Source organism: Entelurus aequoreus, linkage group LG04 (assembly GCF_033978785.1).
Source record: "Entelurus aequoreus isolate RoL-2023_Sb linkage group LG04, RoL_Eaeq_v1.1, whole genome shotgun sequence".
NCBI lineage: Eukaryota > Metazoa > Chordata > Actinopteri > Syngnathiformes > Syngnathidae > Entelurus > Entelurus aequoreus.
The window spans coordinates 69,697,538-69,725,156 of NC_084734.1; the positions used below are offsets into that span (position 1 = coordinate 69,697,538).

General features: G+C 39.0%; 1 protein-coding gene across 8 annotated transcripts in view; it reads right to left on the bottom strand.

Moving 5' to 3' along the window:
- Positions 1-227: 227 nt before the first annotated feature.
- Positions 228-27,619, bottom strand: part of gria1a (glutamate receptor, ionotropic, AMPA 1a) — a 186,098-nt gene continuing 158,706 nt past the window's right edge. The window contains exons 14-16 of one of the 8 annotated variants that reach the window (XM_062045596.1): positions 24,648-24,762; positions 18,700-18,834; positions 228-5,320 (exon numbers count right to left, since the gene is read on the bottom strand). In XM_062045596.1, coding sequence (XP_061901580.1) covers positions 5,153-5,320; positions 18,700-18,834; positions 24,648-24,762 — 418 coding nt within the window. In that variant the 3' untranslated portion in view covers positions 228-5,152. Of the gene's footprint in view, positions 5,321-18,544; positions 18,835-24,647; positions 24,763-25,297; positions 25,413-27,619 lie in introns of those variants that run through there. The other 7 variants (XM_062045595.1, XM_062045598.1, XM_062045597.1 and 4 more) reach the window with 7 other exon arrangements.

Below are 27,619 nucleotides of genomic sequence, written 5' to 3' on the forward strand. Positions count from 1 at the left end.
TGATGAGGACCATTAAATCCAATTTTTCTTTCACCGCAGCTTCAGGCTCTTGCAGGTCCTTCCATTTTATTTTTTGCATGTCAGACAGAATTCCAGAGATTATATATTGGATCACTGCACTCCTTTCAAAGCCTGACAGCCCATCAGCCTTCTATGCAGCTAATATTTGAAATCATTTCCCATTTGCTTAAGGCAGGGAGTGAAATCCACTATCAGCATCACTACAAATAACACACGTACATGAACAAATATACATTGTTTATTCCTTTATTCTGTTACAAAAGCATGATGACTTCCTTCCAGGACACATTGGTTAGAAAAAAATATTTCTCCAAAATTTTTTTTGCCTTCTTCAAACACATTTATTCACATATGTTTTATTTTTTTAAATTACTACACACCTTTTTTTTTATTTAAAAAAAAGAAAAAACAACAATGAAAATCTTGGGATAAAACTATGATTAGATTCCAAGATGGATATATTCAAATGTTAAAATACCAGCACTTAAAAATACAAAATCATTATTAAATCTTAACAATACAATGAAAAATAAAACCAAACTGGATCTGAACATTAGTTTCTACAGATAATTCCACATTAGCATGTATTTTTTGTTTTGTTTATTACACTCTTCAAAGTGTAAAACACCAGCAACCGAACTCTCCTCTATATACAAACATTAAGTCTTTTTTTTTTGTTTCTATATATTTTTTTTCTTATATATAAATCTGTAACGGCATATAAAACATCTCTCCAAAGGTAAAGTCTCCTCTGCGCTGTGTCCTAATTCATAAAACAGCACGAGAAGACACATGGATGAGCGGAAGAAAAGTAGTGAAAGTACACTGAGGCATGTTTGCAAACGTTTTAGAGAAGACATCCTTTTTGTATACATCTCATGTGGTGATATGTACGGTTTTGGTAAACACCGGATGCCTATTTATCCAGCTTTAAAAGATGTATTCAATTTGGTACCATAGTTGTAAAGCAAAACATGAAGGGGATCATTTCTCCTAGAGCAGTGGTTCTCAAACATTTTTTTCACCAAGTACCATCTCAGAAAAAACTTGGCTCTCCAAGTACCACCATAATGACCAACACTACAGTAGCATAATAGGCCTAAGTGTTTATTAAAAACAAGGCAGAGGTCTTATTTAACAAGTATCTTTATATTTTTAGCCACTGCAACATTACACACTGTTTGAATATACGGAAATAAAACACTGTACTTTAATCAAGTGATTCTTTGGCGTACCACTAAATGGAGTCCACGTACGAGTTTGAAAATCACTGGTCTAGAGGAAGAAGAGCTGGTCAAATGTGGGCGGGGCTTTAAATGTGGCAATGATGATGGTAACACCCAGCAACAACCTCTCGAGTCACCTTCAGGTAAAATCACAGCTTGAGGTATGAACAATGTGCAATGTGTTCCAGGGCTTGTGCGGTGACAAATGACTATAATTTCATGTTTTCATGTACCGGCCTTTGCTTTCATCTACTTTGTCTGACAATTCCACCGGAGGAACTGCTCACGTGCAGAGAGGACATGCGATAAGGTAAGTGGAAAATGGTGAAATGAATAAATAATAATAAAATTTAAAAAAAGAACATTGCCTGTAAGGCTTCAGACTGTAATACAAATGTGTGTCACCGGCCTGGACAACTTCTACCATCACTATAGACAACATTATAGTTTCTTGGTGTGCAGAATACACAAAAATAACAATGACGTCATACTAATATGTAAAATCCAAACCACAAAATAAAGCCATGTTGTTTTTTTTGGGTCATATAATAATCAAATGAATCAAATAATTGTATTTCATGTTCATATCTAGTTGCCATGTCAACTATGAATTTTGTTCACTGCATTTAAAATGAGTAATTTTATTAAATAAAAAAAGCAACTTAATGGTAATAGTGTTGTCTAACTATTTAAAAAAAATGGAAAAAAAATCAGATTAACCACACTTTTGAATTTAGATTAATCGTGATCAATCACTCGCTTGCATAATTTAAATCAACTTGGAGAAGACCCCAATATTTGAACACTTCATTGTCAGAATGTTATCCAGGAACATTTTTCAAAATGTTCTACTTGAATGCACATCATTTATTTGCCAAAAACCTGGTGACAGTTTGAGCTGAAGTCCCATCGGGATGTAGTTTGAAGTCAAATTTGCGAACGAGCGCAACAGTCGGCGTCTCCTCACTAATTTTTGCACTGACATATGCATTGACTGTATGATAACACACTTTCATCTGCAGCTAAAATAAGGGAGTACGCACGGTCAACATAAATTGTGTGATTAATTTGCATGTACAGTCTTTCCTCGTTTATCGTAATTAAAAGGGCTGTTTGCAACTTGCTTACATGTGTCAAAGCCAAACTAGAACAAAAACACCACTGGCTAGCTTTTAAGTTAAAGTTAAAGACCCAACGATAGTCACACTAAGTGTGGTGAAATTATCCTCTGCATTTGACCCATCCCCATGTTCACCCCCTGGGAGGTGAGGGGAGCAGTGAGCAGCAGCGGTGGCCGCGCTTGGGAATCATTTTGGTGATTTAACCCCCAATTCCAACCCTTGATACTGAGTGCCAAGCAGGTAGGCAACGGGTCCCATTTTTATAGTCTTTGGTATGACTCTGCCGGGGTTTGAACTTACGACCTTCCAGTCTCAGGGCGGACACTCTAACCACAAGGCCACTGAGCAGGTTTGTGTTGTGTTACCATTAGTGGTTTAACAGAAAAACATTCGTATTAAAACGGTCTATATTTTTCCCCAATTACTCAGTTTGTGTAATTACATTTTTTACCAGCCCGAATAAAATGATTGGTGTTTACGGCGGTCACTCACCCGGTCTCGTCAACACATACGCGCAGAGAGCACGTGCACACAAACAAAGGCAGTCCAGGAGAAGCGATGAACAATTCAAAGCCATCCAAATCACTATTATTAGCCAACAACACCCAAAGCTAATGCGCGTGCATGTGTTACGTACGTATGTAGTTACGTCCTAGAGGCTGGAAGAGGGCGGTATATACTGTGTAAAATACATTGGAAAGTTAGCGCCCTCTAGACATCTGTGTGCATGTTGCAAACAGCCCTTATAATTGGAATAGGAATTAATTCTAAATCAAATATTTTCATAGCTAGAGCATAAACACCTGTTTACAAACCTCTCACTTTTTCAACATTATGAGAGCCTTTTAGACTTGAAATAACACCCCTTAGTCACCTTTACGCTATTATATAGTAATGCTGCCTGAGGCTAAACCAATCAGTGGCCACGGTACTGAACAGCGCGTTGTGACTGGTTTGGCCTCTTCGGGTGACCAATACTACTGTAGTGTTAATATTTTGGTTGTTTTAGCCATTTTTTTAAATTTTTGCCTGAACATGGTTAATTTAGGACACAAATGTAGAACATGCTTAAAAAATATCCTCCGAAAAATCTGCAATGTGGTGAAGGGACGATTGTACTCATGACTATTGCGATCATTTGTTGTCATTAATATCATGAGTTAGCTGGTTATTTTTGACAACCCTAATATTAATTCAATAATTTTTTTGGTAACACTTTAGTATGGGGAACATATTCACCATTAATGAGTTGCTTATTAAAGTAACAAAGACTTAATTTACAGTTATTTGGACACTAGGGGAACATATTAGGGTTAGGGTAACTAATAAGCAATAATTCTGAGGTTATTGAGAGAAGACTCTTAGTTAATGGCTTACTGGTTGTATAATAAGGCCATGCAGAATAAGGCATTATAAGTACTTAATAATGACTAATTGAGAGCCAATATGTTACTAATTTGCATGTTAATAAGCAACTAATTAATGGTGAATATGTTGTTCCCCATACTTAAGTGTTACCCTTTTTCTAATCATAAAGACAATAAATACATTTCCAATTAGTAGAATTTGTAATATTTTTTTTAATTAGATTGCACAAAACTTTAAATTGTGGTCATTTTTTTTGTTTTCAAAATGGACATTACAACAAATTTAGAATCCAACCAGTCAATTGGAACATTGGAATGTTTACTAAGCCAAAAAAAAAACATTTCCTGTATTTTACATGGTAAGACTTGAAAGTGGTGCACAAAGTGCAATTGATATGTCACTCTCAGGAAATGTGTGAATAGTGGCACTGGCCATTTAATTAGAATTGAATACAGCGCAAAATACATCACAGAATGGATAAGAGCAACCGCTTTAACAATATTTCCCGGGAACATTTTAATTAGCTTTTTTTCTAAAGGAGCCAATCTTTCTCATTCCACGTGTACTGCTACTAGATTTCAGAATATAGCAGTGGGTGTCCTAAGAAGGCCGTAGCAGCATGATGCAGTGTATGGTCACTCATAGCCACTATTTTGCGCCTTTTCTATAATCGCACACGTTGTTTTAAAAAAGAAAAAAACGGTGTGCGCATACAAATAATGGTGCTATGGCACAAAGACAAGGCATGGCGTGTTCCATCAGGTGTAGCAACAATGCACGTTCTGGCCCAAACACCAGCCTTCAACCAAGAGTGACTCAAACCAACCACACTTTTCACATTATAATACAGCAGTGCAAACCCATGGACTAGAAAACTGGCTATGCTACACAGAGCACTTGGTCCTCCCAACATGGCAAGAGTGAGAACAAAACAACAAAACATTGTTGTCTGTGCAAAGACACCGCATCAGCCACCAGAAAGCTTCTAGGTAGTACAAGGTCAGCAGTTGAGGTGAACATTTTGCACATGCAGACTGACAACTCCATCAAAATGGCACAACACAGGCGTCACACTTAAGGATGAGGGTTTTTTGTTTTGTTTTTTGAAAAAAGAAAAAAAAAAAAAAAAAACACACACCCGGACTTTTTTATTGCAGCTCACTTCCTTTCTTCTTTTTTTTCCTTTTTTTTTTACATTGCCAATACCCACATATTTAAAAAAAAAAAAGTCTTGTGTTTGAAGAGTGCATTTTGGCAGTAAGTTAAATCTCGTTCCAGTCGGCCACAGCCAGAAGAATAGATGGGTCAAACCACAGAGCCATTGTTTGTTTTTTTTGTTTAGTTTTTTGGAGTCATTAGTCCTGTCCCACCCTGCTTACTTCCTGCCCTCCCCTTCTCCAAAACGCAGTATTGTGATCACATGCCAGAGGCACCCAGTCCCATGCTGGCAGTGTGGCTCATGCACGGCAGTGTCTGAATGGTTTTGGGGAAGTCGTGGGTGAGGAGGCGTCCGTTCTCTCCTCCTCTCCCGTTACCGCTCATTCTGGTCAGGGTGGAACAGCGCATGGCGTCATTGATGGATTGCTGCAGGACGACAAGACAATACAATTAGACTGCAGACTGGAATGATGACATCGCACAGGAATCAACTTTGAGCCCATTTGTTACATTTTTGAGCACAATATTGTGCAATTTATACCATTTAAGTAAGTGTTATCTAAGCGTGGTGCTGGAACGCTGATAGATTGCACTGCAAAACGGGAAACCTAAGCAGACATCGAAATAAAATAATTTATTTTTTACGAACCAATTTTTTTCTATGCTAGACCATCGTCTTCAAGTACCAACTGAATTGACTTCAATTGTTTCAATGGGGGACATTGTTTTGAGATACAAGTGTTTTGAGTTGAGAGCTCCGTCACAAAACCAATTAGGCTCGTAAGTTGAGGTACTACTGTACATAGGCGCCGATCTACAGTACATTTCTGCCAGTGGGTGCTCGGTGTGTGTGTATTAGTTGGTCCTGTGGCCTTAAGAGGTAAGTAGATATGAACATCATCGGCATAACAATGGAATGAGACATTGTGCTTGGCCAGGATTTCACCTAAAGGTAGTATGGACGGTAGGAAGAGTATGGGACCTAGGATTGACCCTTGGGGAACACCACAGGTAAGGGGGGCCACCGAGGAGAGAAAGTCTCCTAGCTGCACAGAGAAACTCCGGTCAGTCAATTTGTCGCACTTTTATTATTATTATTTTTATTCTGTAAATTTTTACTTTTTATTCGACCCCTTTTACCGTATTGCATTTGCACTATCTTGTTCAGCACATTCATTGTTTATGTTCTTTGTTTGTTTTTTGTTGTGTGTTTTTTTTGTTTTGTTTTTTGTTTTGTTTTTTACTCTATGATTTTTTAACCTGTAAAGCACTTTGGTTCAATTTAAAAGTTGTTGAAAACGTGCTATATAAATAAAGTTGACTTGACTTGACTTGACTAGTGTTGTCCCGATACCAATATTTTGGTACCGGTACCAAAAGTATTTCGGTACTTTTCTAAATAAAGGGCACCACAAAAAATGTCATTATTGGCTTTATTTTAGCAAAAAATCTTAGTGTACATTAAACATATGTTTCTTATTGCAAGTTTGTCCTTGAATAAAATAGTGAACATACAAGACAACTTGTCTTTTATTAGTAAGTAAACAAACAAAGGCTCCTAATTTAGCTGCTGACATATGCAGTAACATATTGTGTCATTTTCCATTCTATTATTTTGTCAACATTATTAAGGGCAAGTGGTAGAAAATTAATTATTAATCTACTTGTTCATAAATTTCTGTTTAGTACAGTAGCATCGCTAACCCAACAAGGGACTCCTCCCAGTAGCTCCACCCACTCAGCAGATGACTTTATGAATTTCTTTAATAAGAAAATTGAAGTCATTAGAAAAGAGATTAAAGACAATGCATCTCAGCTACAACTGGGTTCTATTAACACAGATACGACTGTATATACGACGGATACCGCCCTCCAAAATAGTTTCTCTCTCTTTGATGAAATAACATTGGAGGAATTGTCATAATGTGTAAATGGGACAAAACAAACAACATGTTTACTTGACCCAATTCCTGGGAAACTTATCAAGGAGCTTTTTGTATTACTAGGTCCATCAGTGTTGAATATTATAAACTTATCACTTTCCTCTGGCACTGTTCCCCTAGCATTCAAAAAAGCGGTTATTCATCCTCTACTCAAAAGACCTAACCTCGATCCTGATCTCCTGGTAAACTACCGGCCGGTGTCCCACCTTCCGTTTATCTCGAAAATCCTCGAACAAATTGTAGCACAGCAGCTAAATGAACACTTAGCGTCTAACAATCTCTGTGAACCTTTTCAGTCCGGTTTCAGGGCAAATCACTCTACGGAGACAGCCCTCGCAAAAATGACTAATGATCTATTGCTAACGATGGATTCTGATGCTTCATCTATGTTGCTGCTTCTTGATCTCAGCGCCGCTTTCGATACTGTTGATCATAATATTTTATTAGAGCGTATCAAAACGCGTATTGGGATGACAGACTTAGCCTTGTCTTGGTTTAACTCTTATCTTACTGACAGGATGCAGTGTGTCTACCATAACAATGTGACCTCGGACTATGTTAAGGTAACGTGCGGAGTTCCCCAGGGTTCGGTTCTTGGCCCTGCACTCTTTAGTATTTACATGCTGCCGCTAGGTGACATCATACGCAAATACGGTGTTAGCTTTCACTGTTATGCTGATGACACCCAACTCTACATGCCCCTAAAGCTGACCAACACGCCGGATTGTAGTCAGCTGGAGGCGTGTCTTAATGAAATTAAACAATGGATGTCCGCTAACTTTTTGCAACTCAACTCTAAGAAAACGGAAATGCTGATTATCGGTCCTGCTCAACACGGACATCTATTTAATAATACCACCTTAACATTTGACAACCAAACAATTAAACAAGGCGACTCGGTAAAGAATCTGGGTATTATCTTCGACCCAACTCTCTCGTTTGAGTCACACATTAAGAGTGTTACTAAAACGGCCTTCTTTCATCTCCGTAATATCGCTAAAATTCGTTCCATTTTGTCCACAAGCGACGCTGAGATCATTATCCATGCGTTCGTTACGTCTCGTCTCGATTACTGTAACGTTTTATTTTCGGGCCTCCCTATGTCTAGCATTAAAAGATTACAGATGGTACAAAATGCGGCTGCTAGACTTTTAACAAAAACAAGAAAGTTTGATCATATTACGCCTATACTGGCTCACTTGCACTGGCTTCCTGTGCACCTAAGATGCGACTTTAAGGTTTTACTACTTACGTATAAAATACTACACGGTCAAGCTCCTGCCTATCTTGCCGATTGTATTGTACCATATGTCCCGGCAAGAAATCTGCGTTCAAAGAACTCCGGCTTATTAGTGATTCCCAGAGCCCAAAAAAAGTCTGCGGGCTATAGAGCGTTTTCTATTCGGGCTCCAATACTATGGAATGCCCTCCCGGTAAAAGTTAGAGATGCTACCTCAGTAGAAGCATTTAAGTCTCATCTTAAAACTCATTTGTATACTCTAGCCTTTAAATAGACTCCCTTTTTAGACCAGTTGATCTGCCGTTTCTTTTCTTTTCTTTTCTACTCTGCTCCCAACCCGGGGTGGACCGCTAGCCTGTCCATCAGATGGGGACATCTCTACGCTGCTGACCCGTCTCCAATCGGGATGGTTCCTGCTGGCCCCACTATGGACTGGGCTTTCGCTGATGTGTTGGACTTTCACAATATTATGTCAGACCCACTCGACATCCATTGCTTTCGGTCTCCCCTAGAGGGGGGGGGGGGGGTTACCCACATATGCGGTCCTCTCCAAGGTTTCTTATAGTCATTCACATTGACGTCCCACTGGGGTGAGTTTTCCTTACCCGTATGTGGGCTCTGTACCGAGGATGTCGTTGTGGCTTGTACAGCCCTTTGAGACACTTGTGATTTAGGGCTATATAAATAAACATTGATTGATTGATTGATTTACTGTTAATATCTGCTTATTTTCTGTTTTAACATGGTCTCTCTACACTTCTGTTAAAATGTAATAATCACTTATTCTTCTGTTGTTTGGATGCGTTACATTAGTTTTGGATGATACCACAAATTTGGGTATCAATCCGATACCAAGTAGTTACAGGATTAGACATTGGTCATATTCAAAGTCCTCATGTGTCCAGGGACATATTTCCTGAGATTATAAACATAATATGAATTTTTTAAAAACGACATAAGATTTTGTGATGCTAAAAAATATCAATGTAATCATAGTAGTATCGACTAGATACGCTATTGTATGTGGTATCATTACAGTGGATGTTAGGTGTGGATCCACCAATGGTGTTTGTTTATATTCTAGCGTCCCGGAAAAGTTGGTGCTGCAGGGAATTTGGGGAATTTATTCTGTAGTGTTTATGTTGTGTTGTGTTGCGGTGCAAATATTCTTCCAAAATGTGTTTGTCGTTGTTGTTTAGTGTGGTTTCACTATATGGCACATGTTTATGACAGTGTTGGCATTGTTCAAGCTGCCACCCTTAATTTGACATGTATGGCTGTTGAATAATAATGCCCTTCATTCGCTCGTGTGCAGTGTGTTTAAAGTTAAGATGATAGTGTAATTAGTTAATTATCGGGCACAATGAAATCTTGGTTAGGCTTTGTCAATTATAGACTATATGATTTGCGACGTTTATATTAGGTAAAACGAACCAAACTCGCCTCAATATTAACGACATCAAGATTGATTTTTCAAAAATTAATTTAAAGATTGATTGCCATCAATCCCACGTGGGTGCTCGGCATTGTCCGTGGGTGCTCGGGCCCCAAAGCAACCCCGGGATTGGCGCCTATGCTACTCTACATGTAGGTTTTAAGAGTTTTAAGTTTCACTTGTTATTTTCTTGTTCGGTGGGCAGATTATTTTTAGATGTTTATACATTTTACTTAGGATAAGCACATTGGTCTAACGTAGTAAGAAAACACATATCTTACTCCAAAGATTTCAGCTATTTCATCTTGCTGAGGTTGCAGTTATTCCATTGTACGGACGTCATGAGTTTTTCGGAGTCACAGCCTGCTGCTATGTGTTGGAGAACGATCCATTAATCATGAGCCTTAGTCTCCTGAATCGCAATCCTTCATCTTATCAAGACACAATTAGGGTAATTGTATGCTTTACAACTTGAGAGTTTCTCCATGAGAGCAGTTTGAAGAATGAGACGAGACTCTTTAAGATTTTAAAAACAACATTCCAAAAACCATATTCATGGTTACCTTCAAATTCTCTGTCTCTGAGCTGTTTAGGAAGTTGTTGTCAATTGATGATTCTCAAACTGTGGTATGTGTGGCATAGGGTTGTACGGTATACCGGTATAAGTATAGTACCGCGATACTAATGAATCATATTCGGTACTATACCGCTTCTAAAAAGTACCGTACTGGTGTACGAGCAGACGAGCATGTTCTGCAGTGCACAATCACGGAGTACTTACAAGCAGACACAGTGTGTAGACAGAAAAGGGAGAACGGATGCATTTTGGTTTATAAACTAACGATAACGGTGAAGTTATAACACTGAAATGCCAACCGGAAGAGGTGCTTTAAGACATGGCTAGCTAGCTAGCGGCTAAAGTCCAGCCGCAGTCTGCAGGGTTGTAGCTACTTCCAAATCACTAATCCTCGCCTCCATGGCGACAAATAAAATACGTTTCTTACAAGTATCATCCTTGCAGGACGAGGAATAGCTAAACATGCTTCACTACACACCGTAGCTCACCGGGCGTCAAAATGTAAACAAACGTCATGAGTGGAACTACAGTAGACATCCACTGTGATGATATCAAGTACAAGAGTGTATCTAGTCGATACTATTTTTTAGCATCACAAAATTTTCTTTAGTTTTCTTTAAATTCATATTATGTTTATAAACTCAGGAAATAATGTCCCTGGACACATGAGGACTTTAAATATGACCAATATATGATCCTGTAGCGACTTGGTATCGGATTGATACCCAAACTTGTGGTATCATCCAAATTTTATGTAAAGTATCCAAACAACAGAATAATAAGTGATTATTACATTTTAACAGAAGTGTAGATAGAACATGTTAAAAGAGAAAGTAAGCAGATATTAACAGTAAATGAAAAAGTAGATTAATAATTCATTTTCTACCACTTGTCCTTAATAATGTTGACAAAATAATAGAATGGAAAATGACACAATATGTTACTGCATATGTCAGCAGACTAAATTAGGAGCCATTGTTTGCTTACTTACTACTAAAAGAAAAGTTGTCTTGTATTTTCACTATTTTATTTAAGGACAACATTGCAATAATAAACATATGTTTAATGTTTTGTTTTAATATTTGTTCAAATAAAGCCAATAATGCAATTTTTTGTGGTGCCGTTTATTTAGAAAAGTACCGAAAAATATCGAACATTTTGGTACCGGTACCAAAATATTGGTATCACTAACACTAACACTAGTGTGGCATTAGTGGTACTTGGGCTCCATCTAGTGGTACGCCAAAGAATCACTTCATTAAAAAACAGTTGTATTTTCCTATATTCAAACAGTGTTTCTGTTCAAACTGTGTGTAAAGCTAGAGTGGCCTAAAATAATAAATGCACTTGTTAAATCAAACTCTCTGCCTTGTTTTTAATGCATACTTAAGCCTACTACGCTACTGAATTTTTTTGTTGGTCATTATGGTGGTACTTTGAGAGACAAGTTTTTTTCTGAGTTGGTACTTGATAAACAAAAAGTTTGAGAACCACGGATCTAAAGTAGTCTAAACTGAAGAGAGTTTAAATATAGTTTGCAGGCATGCTTTGAATGAAGGTTGGGGCGCAGCAGAGCAAGGTGTGGGCAGTAAGAAGTGAGCTAAGGCTTCATTCATTGCTGTAATTGCTCCATTAGGTGGTGTCCTGCAGTAACAGCCACCAGCTTTGAACGTGGCTTAACGCTGTCTGTGATGGCGGCCCATTCTAGTGCTGATTAATTTTGGACAAAGCAACCGAGATCTTAAGGAACCGCCGGGTGCAGCGCGGCAGTTCGGGCATCGCGCTAATTGGACCGGCCTTGTTGTGTCTTTTAAGCCAAACAGCAAAAAGGCACAGTGGCTTAAAGGGATCCTCGGCAATCTAATCCGCATACTGATCAGGTGGCCCTTCGTGCACTGATTAAAACCGAGAAACTACACCCGTGACAAAGATCCGTCCTTGGTTTGTGCATTTCCTGCTGTGTACAAGAAGAAAGTGTGGTATTTTAGAGTAGTAATATCTTAACTGAATGCAGTCTGATGGGGGCAATATATATTGAAACAAATCCATACTCAAAAACTTCTGAAATGCAGTTAATAGGGTAAGAAGGTTCTGTGTAAAAGCAGGGATGGAACCTAATGGTATACAGATAAAGGATGTTCACCACAATGGCCCTGCATTGCCAGACAAGAGCAGAAGGAGCAGGGGACACATTTATTCAGAGCGACAGAGCCAGACAGATGCATCACTGTAATTGAAATTGCCTTTATACCAGTCCTGAGCTTCCCTATGTTTTGTGTGTGCACTCAACATTTACATTATTATGCGCAAAAATTCTGCTTTTGCAAATATACATTTGCAGTTGGCTATTCATTTGTGGAGTTGTAAATAAAATGCACTCCATCATACTAAGAGTACTTTTAACCCACATAATTGATACTTCTTTGGCATATATCGTTCGTTCGTTTTGGTGTGTCCAGAACTTGTTTCTGTTCTATTAACTTTGCTCGACATTGTCTTTAAAGCATTTTCCTCAATGTCAGAGTGAATGCAATAAGGCAGGGGTGTCAAACTCAATTTAGCTCAGGGGTCACATGAAGGAAAATCTGTGCACAGGCCGGCCGGACTATTAAAATCATGGCATTCAAACTAAAAAAATAAGACAACTTCAGATTGTTTTCTTTGTCTTAGTCCGGCCAAAAATAGAACAAACACATTCTGAAAATATTACAATAAAAATATAGACAAAAATACCGGCAGCGGTGACGTTTAGATCCATGAAGGAAAGTGAATGAAATGTTTATAACTGAATAAATTGCATAAAATAAATATGCATGAAAATTTGTATTTTTTAAATTATATTTTTAAATGAATTAAGTAACATTTTATGACAACCTTATTCCAAAACACAATAAAGAATGTGAGACATAACAGGATAATGCATACATTCATCATGTGTTTTCAAAACGCTTACACAAAAGTGGGACCCCAGAAATGTACTGTGGGAGCCCATTTTTATGACTTTTATGACATTTTGAAAATTCCTAGCGCCAGCACTGAGTATTGGTGCGTGCAAAACAGCAGCAGCAGGCGGCTGTGGCCTGCGGGCCGGTTCTAATACTAATCAAATATCATCCCGGGGGCCATATATCATTCATTTGCGTGCCGGATCTGGCCTGCGGGCCCTGACTTTGAAACCCCTGCATTAATGGCTTGATGTAATAAAGGCTGGAATATACTCTTGCGTCAAATAACTTGCAACAAGACGCCGCCAGTCTTATTTGACTCTGACGGCGTCTTGTTTAATTTATAGTTCTTCCATGGGGTGGCGCCAGATTTGTAATTCTCTTCCAAAACACTAAGGGGCACTGTTTCCAGAAGGAGCAACCGCAGCTGTCGTTGACTAAATATTTACTTTCTTGTGAAGAGTAATGACAACCCCAACATCGATATCTTTGTCTAAACTGGAACTTATCGTTCAGAATTATCACTATACTTTTCATGGACGTTTTACTAAAAAAAAAAAAACAGAGGAAAATACATTTGTGAAAAGTTTAAGCTAAAGTACCACTGATAGTCACACACACACCAGGTGTGGTGAAATTACCCTCTGCATTTGACCCATCCCCTTGTTCCACCCCCTGGGAGGTGAGGGGAGCAGTGAGCAGCAGTGAGCAGCAGCGGTGGCTGCGCTCGGGAATCATTTTGGTAATTTAACCCCCAATTCCAACCCTTGATGCTGAGTGCCAAGCAGGGAGGTAATGGCTCCCATTTTTATACTCTTTGGTATGACTCTGGTAAAGATGGACTGTGCGACTTCAGTACAAGTCACGACAGAGGACGTTATTATCATTTGCAATGCTATCCTGCCGTTCGGGACACGGGACAAGCAAGAGCTATGTAATTGAAAAAAAACAAACCTGTGTCAAAATTAGGAGGCTTTGCTCACATTAAATCAAATATGCTGACACAATCGATGAAATGCACAAGACGCAGGCCGAAGACGATCGACCCGGCCATCAAAATACATTTGCTTATAGACTTGTGCGGCCAATAAAAGCAAACAATAAACATTCTGCAAGAATTAGGTGACTGCGGCTTATATTTAGATGCGCTCTATAGCCTGGAAATTAACATACCGTTAAGTGTGACGATCTGTCACATTTTATTATTATTTTTTATTCTTATTGTTATATTTTCTATTTAATTTCCATTTATACCTCCATTATTTAGTTTTGAAATTATATCTCAAATATGTACACTGCTGCTGGAATTTAAATTTTTCCTGAGGGAACTCTCCTGAAAGAATCAATAAAGTTCTATCCATCTATCTATCTATCTATCTATCTATCTATCTATCTATCTATCTATCTATCTATCTATCTATCTATCTATCTATCTATCTATCTATCTATCTATCTATCTATCTATCTACGTCTGGTTATGCTTAGTTTGTTTATTTCCTGAGGAGCGCTCTTAATCTCAGTTCCTTTTCCTGCATGTCTCCTTGAGCGCTCTTTCCCCTCACCTGCCGCTGATTGGTAGCCTGGCCACACCTGGTACTGGTTCCCAATTAGACTTCTTTATAAACAGGGCTCAATGATCGTTTCCTGTTTCTTGTTTCAATGTTCCCTGCATGTGCACTTCCCAGTGCACTAGTTCCTTTTGACATTAAAGTCATGTTTACCTGCGCTATGCCTGCCATCTCTGCATCTTGGGGTTTAATAACCCCACACAATCTGACAAATAATGGTCTAATTAATATACATAACCCCAGTACTTGTACATCCGGCGTCTGCTGCAGTGGACATTTGTGTTTTGCAGAACCATTTTTAAAAAAAAAAATATGTAACGCTGACAAAAGACCAAAAACAAATGTCTACTGCAGAGGATGTTGGTCGTCAGGAGGATATGTAAACACAGTGCTATTGTTTTTAAACGCAGTGTAGATCCAGCCTGAGAGAACATTGTTACTTGTGTGATGTCCCGCACAGTGTGCAAATATCAAAAAAAAAAAAAAAGATAAATCAAACAATTGAATAATGTTTCCAGTATTTGTTCAGATATTTTTCATTTACCTGCAAAACTGAGAACAGACTAAACAGCGATTCTCAAACTGTGGTACGTGGGCTCCATCTAGTGGCACGTCCATGAATCACTTAAATATTTAAACACAGTGTCACTGTTCAAACTGCGTAATGTTACAGTGGCCAAAACTATTATATATACTTGTTAAATAACACTTTGCCTTGTTTTTAATGAATATTTAAGCCTGCTACGCTACTGTATTTTAATGTTTCTCATTATAGTGATACTTGGAAAGCCCGAATGTTTTCTGAGGTACTTGGTGAAAAGAAGTTAGATAATCACTAGACCACGGGTCCCCAAATTTTTGTGGTAGAGCATAATTACGCTCTACCACGGTATCGAGCACTATTTTTTTATTTATTTATTTTTTTGGATAATCCAATTAAGACATATATTCCGCTCCAAATTCACATTTGTTGAGCACTGTACGACGATCAGAAATGGAAAAATTCAACATCGACTACTCCACGAAGAACATTCCCATACCCGTGCAGAATGACTACAAGCTAAGGCTCATAGAAAAGACGGAACACTTCCTAAGAAGGATGCGATGGAAAGCACACTTTTTCCTCCACCCTGAAAAAAAAGGAACACAAAAGAAAACTTACGGATTCAAATCCACCATGAACCCACCCACAGTTGAGGAACTAAAGGATTTTGAGAACGACATGCTCAAAATGATACAATCAGTCAAATTCAAGCCAGTTCGCAACCCACTCCTCACCAAGCTGAAAAATGACACGGAGTGCATCAAGAAAGTAAGCAACCTCATCATAGCCGCCGATAAAACCACAAATTTCTACAGAATGAACATACAAGAACATAACACTTTACTGGACAGAAGCATCACCAAATCATACAAAAAAGCACAACCCAACACTTTACAGAGCATCCACCTGGAAAACAAACGGATTGCGGCTGAACTGGACATCGAGGACAGGGTGGACGCTACAGCCAACAAGGAAGCCTTCATCACATTGAAGGACCACAAACCCAACGTCGCAAATAACCCATCATGCCGACTAATAAACCCAACTAAATCTGAAATAGGAAAAATCAGCAAAATAATCCTGGACAGAATCAACACAAAAATTACAGACAAAACACCACTCAACCAATGGAGAAATACAGCAGCAGTAATCAAATGGTCCAGCAACATCCAAGACAAACAACAGCACAACTTTATCTCCTTCGATGTCGAATAATTTTACCCTTCCATCACACAAGACCTACTGACCAAAGCACTAGACTTTGCCTCGGACTACGACTCAATCACAGGCAACGAAAGAAACATCATCATCCATGCAAAGAACTCCATACTCTTCCGCAACGGTACACCATGGCAAAAAAAGAACAATTCAACATTCGACGTCACTATGGGGAGTTTTGACGGAGCAGAAACGTGCAAACTTGTTGGGAGTTTCCTCCTCTCCCAGCTCGCTAGCCTCAACCTGAACCTTGGTATTTACCGTGATGACGGACTGGCAGTGTGTCGCGCCTCGCCAAGGAGCAGCGAGAATACCAAGAAGCGTATATGCCAAATCTTCAAAGAGAACGGCCTACGGATCACGATTGAAGCCAACAAGCAAACCGTCAACTTCCTCGACGTCACTTTCAACCTGAGGAATAACAGCTACCAACCATTCACGAAACCCAACACAACACTCCAATACGTGCACCATGACAGCAACCACCCACCCACCACCACGAAAAGAATACCTACCGGTATTAATAAAAGACTATCGATGCTGTCATCTAGCAAAGCTGAATTCGACAAAGCAACCCCCCCGTACCAAAAAGCACTTGATGAAAGCGGATACAACTTCACCCTCACCTACGAACCCACGCCAGGAAACCAACCAAAAAGGAGCAGAAAACGAAACAACATTATCTGGTACAACCCCCCATACAGCAAAGACGTCTCAACTAATATTGGCCACAAATTCCTCACCCTGATCGACAAACACTTCCCCAAAGGCAACACCCTAAGAAAAGTATTCAACAAGAACAACATTAAATTGAGCTACAGCTGCATGAACAACATACGACAAATCATTTCACACCACAATAAAGCAATTGAAAAGGAGCCGTCCACCACCAGGCAGAACGACTCCAAAACCGACAAAGGCTGTAACTGCCGCAAGAAACCTGATTGCCCTCTCAACGGGGGGTGCCTACAACCATCAGTCGTTTACCAAGCAAAGGTAACACGCAAGGACATTAACACATCCGACACATATGTAGGATTAACTGAGGGAGCATTCAAAACCAGATGGAACAATCACAAAGCCTCGTTCAGAAGCAAAAGCTTGTGGAACACTACAGAACTCAGTAAACACATTTGGAATCTCAAAGACAATAATGTTGAATATTCAATAACATGGCAAATTCTTGCATCCAGCACACCTTACAACAGTGGTAATAAAAGATGCAACCTATGCTTAAAAGAGAAACTGTTCATTATATACAGTCCAGACTTGTCATCCCTCAACAAGCGCAGCGAAATTGTATCAGCATGCCGTCACAGAAGGAAACACCTCCTCGGTAACACATGAGCCAATCACCACGCCCCTACGCCTGCCTGTACCCACCCGCCCTGTGCCCTATATAAACCATGGTATGTGAATGCTTCCATTAAAATCTCCTGATGATTGAGGAAACCCTCATGAAACAGGCCAGTAGAGATGAAATAGTCTTGTGATTTTTTCCCACAAATACGTATATATATATATATATATATATATATATATATATATATATATATATATATATATATATATATATATATATATATATATTTCTAATTGACTGAAAGAGAGCGCACTTGCCGCGGATGTCACTTTATTGATGGGAAAATGCATTTTTAGACAATATGATTTGCCTGAGTGGCTAGGAGACACCGAGAATAACAAGCGGTAGAACATGGATTAGAAGGGACAGATTGAAAAAAATAATAATAACAAAAAAACTAAATTATATATATACGTATATATATATAAATTTATTTTATTTTTTTAAAATTTTATTTTTAATTATGGGACTTCCCGTGGGCTGGAATTTGGAAGCTGGCGGGCCGTATCTGGCCCCTGCACTAGACTAACAGATATGTTCATTGCATGTTTAATTTGGAAACATGTTGGTGCTAAAACTTAAACATGGCCAAGGGCAATTTCCAATTACGTGATTGAGGACATCTGCAGGCCATCAGTAACAAGAAGACTTAGCAAGGGAGCGGTAGAAGGAGAAAGAGGTACAGGAGAGCGTTTGCACTGCGGTGGAAGCCGTGAAAAGCCCACTGTGGTCACGGTTAGATGGGCGGGGGATGAGGAGGCGGAGGACATCATCATCATCATCATCATCATCATGGCTGAATCACAGCGTTTCCTACCCCGTGGCTGTGCTCTGCCCTTATATCTTAACAGTGTTGTTGGCGTACAGGCCGTAGCTCTGCAGCTCTGTGTAGGGGGCGCTAGCACCACTGTCTAAGGCTGAGCAGTGAAAGGCCTGAGCAGCTGAGGCAGCAGCGGCTCGAGCGGTCGACACCTTCATTCGTCGTGACTCGGTCCTGGACTTGTAGCAGAACTCCACCAGGGCCACTAGCATGGCCAGGCCCAGGCCGCCGATCAGGATGTAGAAGACTCCGGCCACGTTGCTGAGGCTCAGAGCGCTCGTCTTGTCCTGGAGACGAGGGTCGAGGGGGGCAATTAGCAACAGACAACGTTTAGAGTGACAGACACATGACTGACTTGAGAACGTTCTCATTCACACATTTGCTCGAGCATATACACTCACTGGCCACAATATTAGGTACCAGTACGTACTGTTATATTGGGATTACCAACTAAACATCCATACATTTCCCCATACTTAAACAATGTGAAAAGTGAGTGTATAATCATTCATTCACAGACAGAACTACACATACATAAGCTTGACCATACACTCAGGATTTAGTCACACGCATGCATACAAGACAATAAACATGTTCTAAGGCCTGTCTCACAAATCACAGTCACATAATTTTCAACAAGTCCCTCGTAGATAGAAGAGCTTAAGTTCTATTGCTATAGTTGCCTAGAGGACACTGCCATCTTTACCACCTGGTGCATGTATGAGTGACGGATGTTGCAATCACACTGAGTGATTGCAAAATGATGCACATAAATAAACTGCATTTATAGTAGAGTGCATGGTATTTGTTAACCTGACTCTCGCCAGATCCTTGTAGTTCGCTGAGCTCCACACAAGGATCTGGGAGTTCTCAATAGGAGATGTATTTCAGAAGGCGGGGCCTTGAAAACAAATCATTGTATGTGATTGGATAAACCACTTGTCCGTTATCTTGAATGACGTGCTACTTCAACCACTCACATCGAAATCAACCCATGACGCTGATAAGAGCGACGCTGGGAAATCCAAAACAGAACAGCCGACATATTGGATAACGACAGAGCGAAAAGTTAATAAATGCCTTCAAAACCGTTCTCTGTTCATCTTTTAAAGAATTAATATTTGATGGATTGGACCAAACAGTTGCAATAGCAGAATCAATGTCAGCACACGACTCCTCGCTGCGTGCCGCCATTGTTTTTTGAATCAAACAGTCGCTTCGGCGCTACGTCACATCTATGAAATCCTGATTGGTTCCTTATTTTTTGCTATCTTGAAGGAGTTTGCATTGCCCTCGATTCCAGACCATTGTGTGGAGCTCAGCGAGCTACAAAGATCTGGCGAGAGTCAGCTTATGGTATTTTAACTCTCCAAACACTGTGCAATATCACATAGATTGATGTTAGTGAGAACAGTAATCATTGTTGAACTGGATTTATGACACAGGCCTTACAAATTGAATTGCTATAATGTACATATTACATGTACTAATGCATTTCTAACATTGTTTTTGTACTAACATTAAAGGCAGTACTAGTGTTGTATTTTGTAAAGAAAGAAACTACAGCCCCCCATCATACCATGTACTGTAGCTGCACAACAAAATGGTGTTAAAATCGTACAATTTATAGGTCACATACTGTATACTATTTGTAACTTTAGTTTTTGAATGTGATGTAAATCCAACTTGATCCATAAACTCAAAAAAAGCTTGTTATTGGCAGACTTTACTGTAATCGGGCTGTTCTTTTGCATGATATAATGTAATTAAGGTTATTCTATGGCAGGAAGGGTGTCAAGTAATGTGTTCTGAAGGCATGACAGGCTGCAGGTTATCAGTCGAAACACTAACATGTGATGATTTTAGAGTCTAATTCCTCCTGTCAGGGGAAATTTACGCTCATCAAATCCCCTTCACAGGCTTTTACAAGCCTCTAAGAGTATCTCCCTGAGGCCAGATTTTGAGAAGCATCTTAGAATACATGTTCTGTCTGGATATGCGTCAGAAATTTCCACCTAAACACTGTGTAAATATAGCAAAGCGTGGGGAAAAAATATATCAATGTCTTAGTCAATTATGTTTAATTCTCCCCTAAAAAAATGTTTTTTTCTTGGGAAAAACAAGACTGATCCACCGTTTCCCCATGCAGCTACATAGTCAGTGAACACAACAACAAAGAATGTAGTGCTAATATTACTACTAACATTCTAGCTAGAAGGCAAGTATTATCCCAGGCATAGTAATGACACAAATGTTGAAATAAAAGGATTTAGAGCAGCATATTTTCTCATGTATTTTCAATGTTGAGTCAGTGTTCAAATTATATGTGGCCAATGTTTCAATTCATATTAAACTGCAGAATAGTTTTGAAAATATTCTAATGTACAGTGTTGTACCTCGGTTTTTGTACGCCCCACTTTTTGTAGGTTTCGGTTTTTGGCAAAGGTTTGTCTCAGTTTTCATATACCGTCTCAGTTATCATACGGTAAAATATTGCATTTTAAAAACTACTCCATTAGCCCGCATATCAAATGCTCAAATAAAGAATCCAACGCTGTGGTGATAATTTTTTTAAATTTTTTTTATTGAGTACGGCTATAAAATAAGCTACAATGGGGTCAAAAAAGTTTCAAGTGATATCAGTTTGTTAACCGCCTAAAATGTGCCTATATTAATTAAACAGATTAATCAATTATTTTGTCTCCAACAGACTAAGCTCCTGTGATGGCCTTCTCACTCTGCTCTCAAAACGAGTTGTGAAGCAGCTAAAATACATCTATAGTGCTGCTACTCGAGTCCTGACTAGAACCGGGAAATTTGACAATATTCGTTCAATGCTTAGGTCACTGCACTGACTTCCTGTCGCCTCAGAGAATAGACTTTTAAACAGCTCTGCTTGTGTAAAAGTATTGTCCTGGTCTAGCGCCAACATATACAGTATCTCTGACATTTGAGAACAAAGGTGTTCAAACTTTTTCCACTTTTTTAAAACAAGTTTTTTCATATTTTTCATTTTAAAAACCAATACAATATATTGATTTTTTTCTCCCCTCAAGTTTGGTGCAGGTGACCCAGAAGGGTCAGAGTCATAAAACATGTTAAAAGTAAGTCATATATCAATTTCTATTTTTATTTTTATTCAACGCTTAAATCTTTAGATCAACTTCAGGTCTGTCGATAAACAGTTTCTTTTTATGTTTTATGCCCTTTTTCAGTTCAGTTTCAGTTTATTTCGAACATGCATACGATACAATGTAATGCATCACATATTTCCAGTTGTTTCATTACAGCACGTCCAAAAAGAAGTAGGAAGAAGCAGAGCTTATTTAATCCTACCTCTTTTCATATCATAGCAATATTATCCCTTTTTCTTGTTCTCTGTAACAGAACAGTGAATAAATAAATAATAACAAATAATACTACCAAACATTAAATACATAACCATTATCTAAACAAAAAAAAAAGAGGTTCAAGATGTTCATCATACTTTTTCTTCTTTGTACTTTGTAAACTATTGTAGTTTGAACAGTCTCATCATATTGGTGCTTTATTTGATTTCTTTGGTTAAGACCAACCCCAGCGTTTACCTGTTTCTCACTTTTTTTGCAAGGGGCGCCGGAAGTTGGCAGACCCGTCAGCGATCCTGTTCTGTCTCCCTGTAATGTTTGTCTGATTTTGAATGGGATTGTACAGAAAATCTTAATTTCCCCTTGGGGATTAATAAAGTATTTTTGATTCTGATTCTGATTTGGTTGTCTGAAACAGACTAATCGGAAATATATTATTTCTTGTGGAAATACATTTCTTCGGTTTTCGTAGGCTTTCTTTGTCTGACCTTTTGGAACACATTACTAACAAAAACAGAGGTACTACTGTACTGTACATTATTAAAACATGGTACTACTGTATAAATGCATCCCTTTCAAATGTTGACTCCATTGTTCTATTTTTTTTGTAGAATATTCTACAAATTATATGCCGACACTGAAGCTAAAGTGCGAACACATGCAAGCCCAGTGGCTGGCTTGATGTGACTGAAGGCTGAGCTAACAGATTGACAGGGTTTTCATCACACATGCGTGCCAGTCTGTGCAGAGCCTGGACAGAAGGCAAAGGTTTTGACAGAACATGTTCAAAATAACTGATCGTGTAATCTTGTGGCCTTCCACATGTGCTTGTGTCATGTCGTACAGTTAGCTCTGATTAAATCATCTTTCAGCTACACCGTGAACACAAGTTTATCCAACAGTAATATTCCAGGTGTATTTTTTTACATGTATTTTTTGACACTGACTTGCAAATTTATATAAACTAGTTTTAAAAATCACACACAAACATTTTTAAAGTAATAAAAAATCAGACGACAGATTGCTCACAAAGTATATGCCCGAATATAAGACAATTACACATAAAATTACACTTCAACTTAGGTGGTTGGAAATATATTTTAAAATCATAAAAGCAATGCTCTTGGAATTGTGAAGACAATAATGTATTGTTGTGTGGGTAACAATCTTATTTTATGTTGAGCAGCAGAAGCAGAACTGTGCATGTATGTACACATATCAAGCCAATGATAAAAACTAATTAATGCTTGAATAGTATTTAAATGTTTCTTGACTCTTAAATATATTATATCACCAAGGATATTATCATTGAAAACATAAACATTAGGACTGTCAAATTATTATTTTTTAAATCAGATTAATCACATTTTAGAATTTGGATTAATCATGACTAAACCCGGGTGATTACTCGCTTGCATAATTGAGATTATCTTGAGAAAAAAAGCACAATATTTGTACAAAAATGCAATTTTATCTTTAGAATGTAGTCCAGGTACATTTTTCAAACGTTTTACTGGAATGCATGTCATTTATTTGCACACGACTTGGTACCAGTTTTGTCTAAAGTTCTTTCAGAGGTTCCTCACTCATTTTCAGTGTTCTGAAAATTACTTTAAAAAAGTAATAATTATGGTTACTCGTTACTTTACCAAAAAAGTAATTTAATTAATAACGGAATTGCTCTTCAATAAATGTAATTACTTACAAGGTAAAGTAATTTATACGCTACTTTAAAAAACTTTACTTTATATATCTTGCATTTGCAGTTGAGAGACGTTTTATATATGATGTATGAGAGCAGTGTGCGTGTGTGTGCTTTTAAAAGGCAGGGCCTGTTGCCTAGTGACGCGTGACGTCATCGAGGGTTTCCAAAGGAGCTGTGTGTGTTAGCTTTAGCAGTTAGCAGCGGAAGTTTGTCGGCTCTGATGCCAACTCTTTTTAATCTTTTCACCAGATTCTGTAACCTCTGGTTAATAAATTGATTGAATGTGCTTCGATGGCTGTCATATTTACTTGTCAACAAACGGGGTATTGCTTGGATGGCAAGTTTGTCACTTCAATCATTGATTTGTTGTCTGATTATTCCCATAGCGGGAGTATGTTGTTTGCTGTGTCACAGTGTGATGGTGCCTCTTCCTATTTGATATCAAGTCCATTTTAGTGCAGTGCCGCTTGTTGCTTTCACTAATAAAAATATATTTTCTGCCATGAACTTGCTGCACTTATGACGCGGTTGTTGAACCTCATCAAAAGCAGTGTTCCAATTCACATCAAGCTATCGCTATTGTTGTAACGGACCTAAAGTAATTAAATAGATTACTCATTACTAGTAAAAGTAACGGCGTTATTACAAACACTACTCATTTTTGTACTGACGTATGCATTTATCTGACCACTGACCGTACAGCGGTTGAGGTAAAAGGCTTGTACGGTCAAAATAAACTGTATGATTAATCCAGGTGTCTACGTGATTAGTGCGATAATTTTTTGTGATTACTCACATTTTTGACAGCCCCAACAAACATTATTTTAGAAGAACAAAACCTACCTCTTGCTGCTTTTGATATACTGATGCATTTCCAATATCAAATTTGTGCATATGTTTTGGTATCTTATATTCGGGCCAATACTGTAGTCCTGCTAGAGTCACAAGGGGGTATACTGCATATGTATAAGAGGCCTATAGGTCTGGAGTTGGGTCTGTTCTAGGATCAGGGCAGGATTGTGCAGACAGAATCAGAATGGCGACTGACCTTTCTTCCGGAGTCCTTGCTGCCACACTCCCCTTTATCGTACCACCATTTGTTTTTCAGTTTGTCTAAGACGGCTTGCTCATTGAGTTTCAACACCGCTAGGTTTACTGGGATTCTTCCAACCACAAAGAAATAACATAAATAACATATTATACCAATGTTATTTTATGTTATTGATTCAGAAACATAGAGCAGCAAAAAATGCATTCACACAATAACATTTGAGCTTGCCTATGGTTAAAGAAAGGAAAAAGCATCACACCACCACACGTGCACGCACACACACATGAATAGAGATGGCATAAACATCATTAAGAACTTGAAAATCAAAGTGATATGCATTAATACTCCATCTAGCTTGGTGTGCTGGCTCCCTAAGGCAGTAGATGTGTATTACTATATCACTTTGGGTAACCGGCACACTGCTCACCCTCACTTATGCATCACAGATGCTGCAGTTGTGCTTCTATGAAATGCTTTTTTGAACAAGACCGTAAATACCAGCGTCAAAACGCTTTGTTTTTTTTTCCCTTTTTCTGGAGTGGTATTACAATGTTGACCTGCCGGTTACCCCCCTCCCCATACAGCACCCACACGCCCAATGGTGGTGGTGGTGGGTTACCCGCAGGGTTTATCAAACTGGCTCTGACCTTGGAGTCCCCGCCCCCGCTGCCGCACTCTCCCTTGTCGTACCACCACTTGTTTTTCAATTTGTCCAAGAGGCCCTGCTCGTTCAGTTTTAACACTGCCAGGTTTACTGGGTTTCTTGAAAATGATATAAAACGATAACCATTAGGATACACTCTATATCTGACAAGGTATAACGACGTAAGTATCATGGTTGTGGTGATTATGACAACACTGACTTACGAGTTGAAACTCCTGCGATTAGCTACTGGTATGAAGCAGGAGCCCTGGCTTTAAGATGCGCATGTTTGATATACAATATGTTAGTTGTACATCTGCAATGGGCTGAAATGCTCGATGCCCATACAGCAGTCGAGTCAGGTTTTACCAAGCCGGGTCCTCAGAGGGAGGCAGTGCAGACACTATAAATTGAGATGCCTTGGATGCGGAAGTCTGTCTACAGATGGTAATTTCCTTTCCCCGGCGCCGGCATACAGATTGCCATGGTAACTGACATATCAATGTTCAACCCAAAACAGCCTTCTGGTGAATTAAAGTCTGTAATGATTCATTTATCAGAGGAGACAAATGCATGCACAGACACTGAAAGAAAACTGTGAGATCTACAGATGTTTTTGAACATGGACGCCCTCATCCAGAGCATCTCATCAGTGGCTGCACTCTCCCTCTGGTGAGTGTGATGTGTATTTCCTCGAGCCGATGGCTGCTGATAAGGCCTTTTTACACCCACAAATCAAAGAAGAATATGCAATCAGAGTCTGTATGAAGATACTGCTTTTGCAAGATATTTCCAGTAGAATTGGGGTCAAATGAACTCTGTATCGATCTATATTTTGCATCATTCTTCCTATCTCGCATGTGGATGCAGAATAGCCTTCATTCCCAACCATCAGCTGTAGGCAACACAGGAAATGTCCTCAGAGCTGGTAAAACCATTGAATTCTTTCTCAGCATAGGTCTCAGACAGAAAGAAAGAAGTCAAAGTCTGTGAACATGGATGGTCTGGAAGTTAGTTTGTTCACTTGTGTCGAGGCTAGCAGATGTCAGCGAGGCGCAGTGGTGAGATGGGATTAACAGGCAGGCAAGTGGGTGGCGTCGTGCATGCGGGAAAAAAATGAATTGGGGAGCAAAACAAAACATATAAAGTACACACAGGTAGTCCTCAGTTTACCACGTTCCGTCTTAGGGCGTTTCGTGAATAAATGTGAACACACTCCACAAAGTAATAAACACTTTGATTTTGTTGTGTTAACACAAGATTTGCTCAAGAACTACTTACAGCACAAATACACGATGCGGCTCACACGTGGAAAGGATAACATCAGTTAACTCTTTGAACTTCATTATGTCTCCCAAGTGTAAGACGGGCTTTTCTGGTTGCCATGCACCAAAGAAGCCATCACCATGAAAATAAACTACATAAAAGGTTCAGAGACAGGAGAAAAGACCATACTCATGGTCTAAAGTGCTCGACTGTCGCAACCCTGTGTTTGTTGTTTTCCTCGGTACAGTATTTAGTTTTTATCCAGCACTCTTATTTTTCTTTACGCTTCCTGTTTGTCTCCACTCAGTCACTTTACCTCTGCTTGCATGTGCTTGGTTTTCCTCACCTGTCTCCTGGTTGGCAATCAGGAGACACGTCTGTTCCTTCCTGCTAATCCAGGGCCTTCTTAAGCCAGCAATGTTTCGTCAGACAACACTGGTTCATTGTACTCTGTAAATGCTTAACGCAGAGCCATTTCATGCTATACCCATTGGTTCTTGTTTCTCATGCTGCTCTATACTTCATACTTTTTTTTGCCTCAGCCTCGGTTCTGGTTTATTTTTTTTGTTAATTTGTGACTCACCAGTGGACCTCTGTTTCATCCATACTGGTGCTACCTTATTTTTACATCATCAAAATATGATACCGCCTCTCATCTCTGCATCCTGGGGTCACGCCAACAATTCCAAGCACAACCCGAGTCACGAAGCACGGGTTTAAAAAAGGTCTACCAAACAAGACCTTGTATGATGACGAGGTGGTCGATAAACACGCTCAGCCTGTCCTGTTCACGGCCTCACAGACAGTCAGAAATAGGGATGGGAATTTGTAAGATTTTTTTGGTTCCAATTCCACTTTTGATTTGGCTTAATGATTCGGTTCTTTATCGATTCTCTTATTTATTCTTATTTGGAAAAAAAAGATAATAAAAAGGTGGATTAGCATCAATTTTGTTTAGTTGAAAGGTAATATGACCTTCCGAAACCAACAGTGAGGGCTGAAGAGGCACATAGCATAGACAAATAAATATATTTGAAAATAAATATTAGAAAGTAATATT